Below are 12,276 nucleotides of genomic sequence, written 5' to 3' on the forward strand. Positions count from 1 at the left end.
TGTGAAAAAGCAGTCCTTCAAATCAATGATTGGGATTTCCCACTCTGTGGGAATCATTGTGGGTGAGGGCATACCAGGCTGCAATGTCCCCATACTTTCCATCACTGCATTAACTTTTTTGAGATCTTGCAACAATCTCCATTTCCCTGACTTTTTCTTAATTACGAAAACGGGGGTATTCTAGGGATTAGTAGAAGTCTCAATGTGTCCCTGTTGTAATTGCTCCTGAACCAGCTGACGAAGGGCAACTAATTTCTCTTTTGGCAGGGGCCACTGTGGTTCCCATATTGGTGTTTTGGTCTGCCATCGCAGGGGTAGCATAGAATACGGTGCGCCCTTGCACACAGTGACCCCTATCAAAAATTTGTCCCAATCCGCACCCCCCAGGCTGCCAACACGTCCCGTCCCTAGAGGTTAACTGGAGCTGAAGTAACATAGGGCCGGATTGTAGCCATGTGTCCCTCCGGGTCTTTTACCAATACAGGTAGTTCACTCAGTTGGCTCTGTGTGGTTCCTCCTAACCCCACAATGGCTGATCCCGCAGGGGCTAGAGGCCATGAAGGAGGCCATGAAGAGGAGGAGAGAATCGTTACCTCAGCACCCGTATCAATCAAACCTTGGAGCTGAATCTGGTGCAGATGAGCTTTTGGCAGGATTAGGGTACATGTCAACTGTGTTTTCTGACTAGAAATGTCTGTAGCCCAGCAGATCTGCAGAAGTCCCGGCGATCCAGTGCTGCTACCTCCGCAAACTTGTTGTTCTGCCTTGGGGACAGAAGACTCAAAAGGCACTAGTTGAGCAATGTGAGTCTTTTCAGGGATAGTGACAGGGGGTCTTGGCGCGGAAACCATAGCGGGAATCTGGCCTGTAAAGTCAGCATCAATAACTTCTGGGTGGACAAAAATCCCTTGGTGGGTGACATTAGGTCTTTGCACAAGCAGCATACTGAGTCCCTAACCTAGCGGTCCATATGCATCCAAAGGAACGCTATGGATACTACCAGATTCTAGGACGACTGTCCTTGCGGTGTAGACGTCAACCCAGGCTGGTCCTTGGGTGCCACCTCTAAATTGGCTGGGTAGGCCTGTGCCTGCACCCTGTTTTGGGGGAACGTTTGCATCGGAGAGCAACTCCCTCTTTTTGCACTCCTCCTTACGTTTCCCGACAGAGGTCGACCATCTACATGGTACTTAGACCTTTGAGGAACGGCGAGAGAGAACTCACATACGACTTAATATAAGTCATAAAGCAAGCTCCATTTATTTTAACGCGTGTGCTCTTTATATACTGTTACAGTGCTTATATTTATTAATCACTAATCTACTCGTTAATTGCAGCAGTTACAGCTTACATTTCTTTCACATTCCATTCCCACATCTACAGGGTTTTCCTCCTCATTCCTTGTTAATCACAAGTTTCCTCCCGTACATTCTTTACACAGCTGTATCTTTTGATATTTTCTCACGAAGCGTTCTCAGGGAAGCAAACTACTGCGGCCTGTATATGGCCTGCCTGCTACTTAGCTTAACAATGGTCTTGCTCGCACAAACCTTTCAATAATTCATGCCCATGATCTTGAAGCCATTGTGTAACAATTCCCCCTTTTTTCTTTTGGGCGAGCAAGATCCCGTTAGTTGTTTGATTAATTTGCTTAACAACACACTTATAAGTAATTTTCATTACAATAACTATCAATATAAGAATTCCTAGCCAACGTAGACCTTCTTTAAGCAAGGCTATCAGCCATGGTGACAGACCTCCAAACAGGGATGATAACCATTTGTCTAAAGGATTGACATCAACTGCAATTGTGGAGGTGTGTTTTTTCAACCACTCTAGTTGCTTATGGATGGAATTGCTATGATCTGACAAATTAAAGCAGCACATCCCTTCAAAGTCTTTACAGCCATGGCCTTGAGCTAACAATAAAAAATCAATAGCAGCTCGATTTTGAAGCACGGCATGTCGCAAACTCTTTTGGTCAAGCAGCAATTGGGAAATAAAATTAGTAGTAACATTTGCTTGTTTAACTGTCCAACATGCTAGTTTCTCAATTTGCCTAAGGGCTCTTGCAGTGGCTATTCCGGGGGTGAACAGGGAGGTGAACACCTTAGCTGTTACTGACCATAATTCAACATCATCTTTGCACCATGAGTCTAGTTGGTGAGACAGAGAACGCTGCTGGCGCCTTGGCTCAGCGACTATGCTAAGCCACATGCGTTGGTTGGGCGCCAAAAGAGTTAGTTCTCCTAAATAGCATGGCCCTCCAAAGATGTTATGAGGGACTCCTTGCCATGCTCTGTCTCCACATATTAAGAACACAGATGGAGGGAACGCTTTGGGTGTTCTGTTGTTCCAAATTGTAATTGGTGGTTCTCTCATTTCAGCTCCCAAAGCACCCAAGCTTTGATTGGCAGTGTTGTTACTTCTGCAATAGCCGCCTTTAACAGTGTGTGAGTATTCTGCTATATTTATCGGGCTGACATTTGTCCAGCCTTCGTTAGAGTGACTTAGATCTGGATTTAGGCTTCGTTGTCCACCTCCAAACCAAATGCATGTTTGGGTCCAATTGCTGGAGGTGTTACCAATTTTCATGGAGCCCAGGAGGTGCAACTCCTGCGGGTCCCATGGCAAGGTACTATTTAACTGGTTGATTAAGTTTGCAGCACACCAAGAGGTGCTTTTTGCTGTAGAACACTTGGAATATGTGCTGTAATTGCTAAACGCTTCAAAACTGAACAAAGGTATACCAACTAAACATGTTTTAAATGGTGCAGTAGCTGATTGCAAGCTGAGGCAAAATTCTGGGTTATGTGTTGCATTGGCCCAAGTCACCCACAGGTTCTGTCTTTCTTCAACCTTCGTTATGAGGGTCGTGGCTGAGTTCGATATCAGAACCTCGATCACTAGCAGCATGAGGAACAGCCTTGGTCCATTTCGCAGGGACCCACTGTGTACCTGTGGATGTAAGCACACACATGTAACCGCGCCCTATATATTTCACTTCTGCCGGGCCTTGCCACAGGCCTGTGCACAGGTCACGATACATAACTATCATGGGCGCTTTATGCTCTGAAGCCGCAGCTCGGCCATGCACCTGTGCAGGAGGAGAATCCTGGTCTGAAAAAATACACAAATAGTTTAACACAAACAATGTTTTAGACAGCTTTTCACAAACATCACAGATATCATTGAACTTGTCCAAGTACCGTTTCAAGGTTTGATTTGCTCGCTCGACAATGGCTTGCCCTGTTGGTGAATGGGTGTCGGAGTTTGGGGAAGGCCTCAGAATTTTTCTCCATCACTGTTGCTAAGCAACAAATAGTTGGATGTTTAGAGCCATCAAGTCTTTTGTAAAAGACCAAAGGTGTGCTTGGGCAGGGCAGGGTAAGGGAAGGCCCGGCCGTTGGAACGCTCTCTCGTGGTTCGGATGCTGAGAGGAGAGGCTGCTCTTTGCTTTTCGGCTGCGACCAGAGGAAATCCAACTGTGCCCTGTGTTTTTTCTTCTCCTGGCTGGGTGAGCTTTGATTCAACCTTTTTTCCCACTGGGAAGCGCACGTTTCCCCGGGCTGCGTTTTTCTTGCAGCTGCTGCCGGGAGAGTCTGGCTGCCTCTGCTGCCTGCCCCCGCCCTCTGCCGCACGAGACCGCGGCGTCTGCTGTGACTGCAGAAATCCTTGCTACCTCGCTAGCTAGCCGGGGAGAGAGCCAGCTCCTACCCCTGCCGCCCTGCTTTCTTGCTGCTCCGAGCTGCTTTGCTGCCCTGCATGCTTTTTTCAGCCTGCCCGCCATTACCAGCTGCCTGAGGCTGACCTGACCCTGCACCACAGCACCACCTGCAGCCGCTCGGGAGTCATTGCATCTGCCCTGCCCAGCCGGGAGCTCAACAGTGCCCTGCTGCTTGCAACCGTGATTACACCACACGGGAAAAAGGCTCAGCAGCTCACAAGTCATCTGCTATTGGTTTCTGATTCTAGTTATGGTTGCTATTATTGTTATTGCTCGTTTATAGATACTAGTAAAGAACTGATATTCCTTTTTTCCCATACCTTTGCCTGAAAGCCCTTGATTTTTCAAAATTAAATAATTCGGAGGGAGGGAAAAAAATCACATTCTCTGTCCAAAGGGAGGGTTACACCTCTCTTGGCAGACACCTGTATTTCAAACCAAGACAGATCTTGGCACCCAACATGGGGCTGGAGGGCATTGGAAGAAAAAGGAATAACAGTTTCTGTGAGACCTATCTTAATGTGGTGAACATGAAAACCTCATTAAGTGGTACTATGTTGAGTATACCCTGGTTTGGTTGGCACATACTTGTGACCACATTTTTCCCATTTGCAGCTCCCTACCTAAACATGGGCCCTATAACTGAGGTTATTGTGGCTGTCATCCAGTTTGCACAATGGGCCAATAGGGTGAAGAATTTCTGGATCTTTCAGTTCTTTTTGACAGCAGGCACATGTTTACAGTTTTTTGACACCATCAGTACATGTTTTTGGAGTTTGTTTGGTAATGGTACCTTTTGTGAGGAGATAACACCAGGAGAAGGTTTCTCTCAACCTTTTATTCATTACTTTGGGCCTACCCAACTAATGCTCGAAAGGTTTGGATACTCTCTAAATGCTTATGATATCATACAGTACCTGGTGTTGCTGTGGCTGATAGGTCTATCCTACTTTGCATTCCGGGATAAGGTGAAACTTCCCTGGGTAACCGTTCTAACAGCTGTGCCAGGGAATAGGGATGCGGCCACAGAGCCCGGGGCTGTCCCAGAGCCTGGGAGTACCCCACGGCCTGACCCTGTCCAACAGCCTGCCTCAGAAACAAATCGTCCAGAATGGGTGGGGGTGCTAGTGGAGGAGATGATACACAAAATACACCAGCTGCTGAAAGAATACATCTCCCTAGCAGGTGTAAAACCCTCTCCTTGCCCCAAAGGGAAAGAGTCTGATGGTGCAGCAGTGGAACCCACAGATGTTACGACCATCCAGGTTCCAGCTGAATCCCAAGAGCAGCCACAGCCAGCAGCATTTGCCCCTGATGGTGCGTACAAAGTATAAGACCAAATCAGTGCGCCCAATTAATGATGATGGGGAGCCATTGCCCTCACAACCAGCAGTGGAATCTGAGCCCATAATCATCACTGAGTCCTTCCACTTCGATACTCTCCGTAATCTGCGAGATGATGTTAAGAGACGGGCGCACGAAGCTTTCCAAACCTGGTTACTTCGGGTTTGGGACCTTATGGGCCCAGGTGTGCAGCTGGATAATAACGAAGCAAGGAATTTGGGACCATTGGCCCAAGACCCAGGTGTTGACAAAGTGTTCGCGAGGGAGACAGGGCCCCTTTCTCTCTGGGAGAGGCTTTTAATGGGTGTAAGAGAGAAGTTTGTCCACAAAGACAGAATGCAGGATCACTACCGTAGAATGTCCTGGAAGACCATTGAGGAAGGGATCCAACGGCTGAGAGAAGCAGCCATAATGGAGGTGCTCTTTGGGAGGGATGGACAGCACGAAAATGACCCTGACAGGGTCAGGTGCACCGGGCAAATGTTGTGGAGCCTTGCAAGGCTAGGGCCACCCCAATATGCCACCTTCCTTGCAACAATTAATGCTGATGACAATTGAGAGACGGTGGGTTCAATAGCTGACAGGCTCAGGTATTATGCAAGTGTGATCAGTGGCCCGATGCAGGCTCAGGTCTCTGCTGTGGTTCAAGACCTCAGAGAGGAGATGAAAGAGATAAGGGGGATGAGAGAGGAGATTAAGGACCTGAGGGAGGAGATTAGGGACGAGATGAGGAGGATCAATGTGGCACCAGTGAGAGTCACAGGCCCCAATACCAGAGCCCGACGCTCCCCGGCTAGGGAGAGAGGGTACACCCCACGAGCTGAGTTGTGGTTCTTTCTGCATGACCATGGGGAAGACATGAGGAGGTGGGATGGGAAGCCCACTACTGCCCTGGCAGCACGAGTGCGTCAGCTTAAGGAGGGAAACGCTGGCCGAGGGGGTTCTGCTAAAGCAAAGGTAGCCTCAGCTTCCCATGGCCGACCTGCTAGGTACAATAGAAGGGAAGATGATGGGTCAGATCCCCTTGAAGGAACCTCTAGAATGTATGACCAGGAAGGGAATGATAACCAGTGCTAGAGGGGCCCTGCCTCTAGCCAGGTAGAGGTACGGGAAAACCGTGTTTTTTGGACTGTGTGGATTCGATGGCCTGGCGCATCAGAGCCACAAAAATATGAAGCACTAGTTGATACAGGTGCGCAGTGTACCCTAATGCCATCGGGACTCGCGGGAGCAGAATCCATTTCTATTGCTGGGGTGACGGGGGGATCACAGCAGTTGACCCTGGTGGAAGCCGAGGTGAGCCTGACTGGGAAGGAGTGGCAAAAACATCCCATTGTGACTGGTCCAGAGGCTCCATGTATTCTGGGCATAGATTTCCTCCGTAACAGCTATTTCAAAGACCCGAAAGGACTCAAGTGGGCTTTTGGAATAGCTGCTGTCGAGGCAGAGGGCGTGAGGCAATTGAACACCTTGCCTGGACTATCAGAGAACCCTTCTGCAGTCGGACTTTTGAAGGTGGAGGACCAAAAAGTACCAATTGCCACCTTGATTGCGCACCGCCGGCAATACAGGACTAATCGAGATGCTGTGGTTCCCATCCACAAGATGATCCGTGAGCTGGAGAGCCAAGGGGTGGTCAGCAAGGCCCACTCATCCTTTAACAGCCCCATCTGACCTGTGCGCAAATCTGACGGAGAATGGAGAATGACTGTGGACTATCGTGCCTTGAATGAGGTGACTCCACCTCTGAGTGCTGCTGTGCCAGACATGCTGGAGCTCCACTATGAGCTAGAGTCCAAGGCAGCAAAGTGGTATGCCACTATTGACATTGCAAATGCATTTTTCTTCATTCCTCTGGCAGCAGAGTGCAGGCCTCAGTTTGCTTTCACCTGGAGGGGCGTGCAGTATACCTGGAACCGACTGCCCCAGGGGTGGAAACACAGTCCCACCATCTGCCATGGACTGATCCAGGCTGCTCTGGAAAAGGGTGAGGCTCCAGAACATCTGCAGTACATCGATGACATCATTGTGTTGGGGAGCACAGCAGAAGAAGTGTTTGAGAAAGGAGAGAAAATCATCCAAATTCTCCTGGAAGCCGGCTTTGCCATCAAAAAGAGCAAGGTCAAGGGGCCTGCCAAAGAGATCCAGTTCCTGGGGGTGAAGTGGCAAGATGGCCGACGTCAGATTCCTACTGAAGTCATCAACAAGATCACAGCGATGTCCCCACCAACCAACAAGAAAGAGACGCAAGCCTTCCTAGGCACCATAGGTTTCTGGAGGATGCATATCCCCGAGTACAGCCAGATTGTGAGCCCTCTCTACCTGGTGACCCGCAAGAAGAATGATTTCCACTGGGGCCCTGAACAGCAACAAGCCTTTGCTCAGATCAAGCAGGAGATCGCTCATGCAGTAGCCCTTGGCCCAGTCAGGACAGGACCAGAAGTGAAGAATGTGCTTTACTCTGCAGCCAGGGGCAATGGTCTGTCCTGGAGCCTGTGGCAGAAGGTGCCTGGGGAGACTCGAGGATGACCACTGGGATTCTGGAGCCGAAGTTACAGAGGGTCCGAAGCCAACTATACTCCCACTAAGAAGGAAATCCTAGCAGCCTATGAAGGTGTCCAGGCCGCCTCAAAGGTAATTGGTACGGAAGCACAACTTCTCCTCGCACCCTGACTGCCAGTGCTGGGGTGGATGTTTAAGGGAAAGGTTCCCTCAACCCACCACGCCACCGATGCCACGTGGAGCAAATGGATTGCCCTCAATACACAGCGCGCCCGTATTGGAAACCCGAAAAGCCCTGGGATCTTAGAAATAATTACAAATTGGCCCGAAGGTGAAAACTTCGGCCTCACAGATGAAGAGGAACAGGAACAAGTGACTCGCTCAGAGGAAGCTCCACCTTACAACCAACTGCCACAAGTTGAAACACGCTACACTCTGTTCACTGATGGTTCCTGTCATATTGTGGGGGCAAATAGGAAGTGGAAAGCAGCCATATGGAGCCCCACATGACGGGTCGCAGAGGCTCAAGAAGGAGAGGGGGGATTGAGTCAACTTGCTGAACTCAAAGCTCTTCAGCTGTCCCTGGACATGGCTGAAATAGAGAAGTGGCCAAAGCTCTACCTCTACACTGATTCATGGATGGTAGCCAATGCTCTATGGGGTTGGTTGGAAAGGTGGAAAAAGGCCAGCTGGCAGCGTAGAGGAAGACCAATCTGGGCTGCTGATGAGTGGCGGGACATTGCCACTAGGGTGGAGAAGCTACCTGTGAAAGTCCGTCATGTAGATGCCCATGTCCCAAAGAGCCGAGCTAATGAGGAACACCGAAACAACGAACAGGTGGATAAGGCTGCAAAGATAAAGGTGTCACAAATAGATTTGGATTGGCAACACAAGGGGGAGCTGTTCCTAGCTCGATGGGCCCATGATGCCTCTGGCCATCAGGGCAGAGATGCCACCTACAAGTGGGCATGAGACCGAGGGGTGGATCTAACCATGGACTGTATCTCCCAGGTAATCCATAATTGTGAGACAAGTGCTGCCATCAAGCAAGCCAAGCAGGTGAAACCCCTGTGGTATGGTGGAAGGTGGTCTAAATATAAGTATGGAGAGGCCTGGCAGATTGATTACATCACACTGCCTCGAACCCGCCATGGCAAGCGCTATGTGCTCACAATGGTAGAAGCCACCATAGGGTGGCTGGAAACCTACCCTGTGCCTCACGCCACTGCCCGTAACACCATCCTGGGCCTTGAAAACCAAGTCCTGTGGAGGCATGGTACCCCTGAGAGAATTGAGTCAGACAACGGGACTCATTTTAAAAATAGCCTCATAAACACCTGGGCTAGGGAACATGGCATTGAGTGGGTGTACCACATTCCTTATCATGCACCAGCTGCTGGCAAAGTGGAGCGATGCAATGGTCTGCTAAAAACCACCTTGAAAGCTTTAGGTGGGGGGACTTTTAAAGGTTGGGAACAGCATTTAGCCAAGGCCACCTGGCTAGTTAACACCCGAGGTTCCACCAACCGAGCTGGCCCTGCCCAATCTGAACCCCTGCAAACAGCAGACGGGGATAAAGTTCCAGTGGTACACATGAGAGGCATGCTAGGGAAAACTGTTAGGATTAATTCTGCCTCAGGCACAGACAAACCCACCCGTGGGGTTGTTTTCGCTCAGGGACCAGGGTGCACCTGGTGGGTGATGCAAAAGGATGCAGAAGCATGATGCATACCTCAGGGAGACCTTAGTTGGGGTTGAATTGCCCATAACACTGCCTGTATCCATATCTGTATGTATATATGTATATAATTAGAGTAATGCATGTACTTATATAATTTAAATGTTTAAGCTCAATGTAACATGTTGGAATGGAAAAAAATTCGGGGTGGATAATGTCGTAGTTTGGGGATGGCCTCACTGTTACTAAGCAACAAATAGTTGGATGTTTAGAGCCATCAAGTCTTTTGTAAAAGACCAAAGGTGTGCTTGGGCAGGGCAGGGTATGGGAAGAGCCGGCCGTTGGAACGCTCTCTCGTGGTTCGGACGCTGAGAGGAGAGGCTGCTCTTTGCTTTTTGGCTGCGACCAGAGGAAATCCAACTGTGCCCTGTGTTTTTTCTTCTCCTGGCTGGGTGAGCTTTGATTCAACCTTTTTTCCCACTGGGAAGCGCACGTTTCCCCGGGCTGCGTTTTTCTTGCAGCTGCTGCCGGGAGAGTCCGGCTGCCTCTGCTGCCTGCCCCCGCCCTCTGCCGCACGAGACCGTGGCGTCTGCTGTGACTGCAGAAATCCTTGCTACCTCGCTAGCTAGCCGGGGAGAGAGCCAGCTCCTACCCCTGCTGCCCTGCTTTCTCGCTGCTCCGAGCTGCTTTGCTGCCCTGCATGCTTTTTTCAGCCTGCCCGCCATTACCAGCTGCCTGAGGCTGACCTGACCCTGCGCCACAGCACCACCTGCAGCCGCTCGGGAGTCATTGCACCTGCCCTGCCCGGCCGGGAGCTCAACAGCGCCCCTGCTGCTTGCAACCGTGATTACACCACACGGGAAAAGGGCTCAGCAGCTCACAAGTCATCTGCTATTGGTTTCTGATTCTAGTTATGGTTGCTATTATTGTTATTGCTTGTTTATAGATACTAGTAAAGAACTGATATTCCTTTTTTCCCTTGATTTTTCGAAATTAAATAATTCGGAGGGAGGGGAAAAAATCACATTCTCTGTCCTAAGGGAGGGTTCAACCTCTCTTGGCAGACACCTGTCTTTCAAACCAAGACAATGGGGAATGCCTGTTACATGCTTGACCCACCACTGTTGACAGAATCGTCGCATTCTTTCACTGACATAAGCGGGCCCATTGTCGGTCTTGATCTGTTGAGGCACTCCCATAACTGCAAAACAGCTTTTCAAATGCCGTATGACGTGGGAGGCCTTCTCCCCTGACTGAGCCGTGGCCCACAGAAATCTGCTGTATGTGTAAATTTTAACATGCACATACTTTAGTCGGCCAAACTGCTGGATATGGGTGATATCCATTTGCCAAATTTCACAAGGGCCCAAACGTCGTGGATTCACCCCAATTCCTAGGCCTGGCCCATGATGGCTACAACTAGGACAAGCTCTGACAATGCCTCTTGCCTCTTCCATAGTTATTTTAAACTGGTGGAAGAGTCCCTTGATATTTTGATGAAAAGTGTTGTGAGCTTCTCTGGCTTTAACAAATTCGCTCAGTGGTACTGCTACGGAAATCAAACGATCCACTCTCTCATTGTCTTCTCCAAGGCCTTTTGACCATTTGTGGCTTCGTATATGAATCACAGAATAGGCACATTCTCGCTGATAAATTGCAGCCTGCAGCTGTCTCAACAGTTCGAACAGTCGTTTATTTTGGCAGTCTTTAAGTCGGGCATCTTCGATACATTGCACTATGCCGGTGACATACATGGAGTCAGAAACTAGATTTAACTCCGTAGAGTGCCAGTTCACAAAGGCCCAGATGACTGCTGCCAGTTCCAGGGTTTGCAGTGAGTCTTCTTCTTTCGCGGCTAATATGTGATGATGCTATTTACCATCTTGCATCCAAGTTGCCGCTGCATGTCGAGATTTCCTTCCCGCATCTGTAAAAACTGTTACTGCATTTTGCAATGGGCGCTCACTCCTTTTTGGTATTGTAATCCAATCTTGATTACTCACCCAGCGCAGGGTGGTAGACTGCAGTGGCTCCACATTAATTTCCACTGCCTGGGACAGCAGGCTAATTTGCAGCGCTTGTGAATGCTGAAGGTATCACTCGAGATCTCGTCGTTTCATTGGTAGGTAAATAGTTTCTGGCTCTTGGCTTGTTAACTGTAAAATCCTGGTGCGGCCCTTCTGGGTCAATTCTGCTATGTTTTCAACTTTTTGTTGAATTGTAGTTTTGGGCTGAATGCTGGTAAACAGCCATTCTAATATTTTCACCTTATTCTCCCCCTTTTTATTTTTGCACTGCGTCAGTGCACCAAGGAGTTGTTTTTCGCCGCTTAAAATTGTAAGGTCTACGGGAATGTCTGGGTCACAACGGTCGACCCAGCGCTGTGCGATCTGTGTGCCAATCTTCTGAATAATCTGCTGTTGCACTGGAGTGGGATGCACTGTCCGTGCTGGGTCGGTGCCATGTAACAATGGTCGCAGAGCGTCGATGTCGTCGTTTGAGATGCCAACAACTGGACGTAACCACTGAATGTCTTCCAGGAGGCGCTGTGCGTCATGTAACGTTTTCACCTGTGTGTCAAGCTGTAATTTTTGTGGTCGCACATGCCCTTTTGTTATTTGCCGTCCCAAGTATTTCCAAACAGGGTTACGTTGGATTTTTTCAGGAGCAACACCTAGTCTGTGTCTGCTTAACTGCTGTTGTAGCATGTTTTCTTGGCTGCTAGTAAAGGCTGAGGCCTGGGCAAATAAAATGTCATCCATGTAGTGATAGATCAATGTTTCTGGCCATGCCATACGAATGGGCTGTAGTGCATTGGCCACAAACAGCTGGCACAGGGTGGGGCTATTTTTCATTCCCTGTGGCAGAACAGTCCATTCAAATCTTAGGAAAGGGGCTTCTCTGTTAATCGTCGATAGGGTAAAAGCAAATCATGCAGTGTCCACTGGATGCAGTTGAATTGTAAAAAAGCAGTCTTTTAGGTCAATGATCAGCAGGTGCCATCCCTCAGGAAGCATGGCAGGGT

At 49.2% G+C, this 12,276-nt stretch overlaps 1 protein-coding gene and 1 long non-coding RNA gene across 4 annotated transcripts in view; one reads left to right on the plus strand and one right to left on the minus strand.

The window, feature by feature from the left end:
- LOC146425587 (uncharacterized) overlaps window positions 1-12,276 on the plus strand; it is a 66,966-nt gene that overhangs the window by 10,846 nt on the left and 43,844 nt on the right. The window lies entirely within an intron of this gene.
- Window positions 1,208-3,236, minus strand: LOC146425588 (uncharacterized). The gene has a single exon (XM_085041633.1). The coding sequence runs from the start codon at window positions 2,914-2,916 to the stop codon at window positions 1,525-1,527; it is 1,392 nt and encodes a 463-aa protein (XP_084897759.1). The 5' UTR covers window positions 2,917-3,236; the 3' UTR covers window positions 1,208-1,524.

The sequence above is a fragment of the Lichenostomus cassidix genome, chromosome W (assembly GCF_008360975.1).
Source record: "Lichenostomus cassidix isolate B80296 chromosome W, HeHo_3.0, whole genome shotgun sequence".
Lineage (NCBI taxonomy): Eukaryota > Metazoa > Chordata > Aves > Passeriformes > Meliphagidae > Lichenostomus > Lichenostomus cassidix.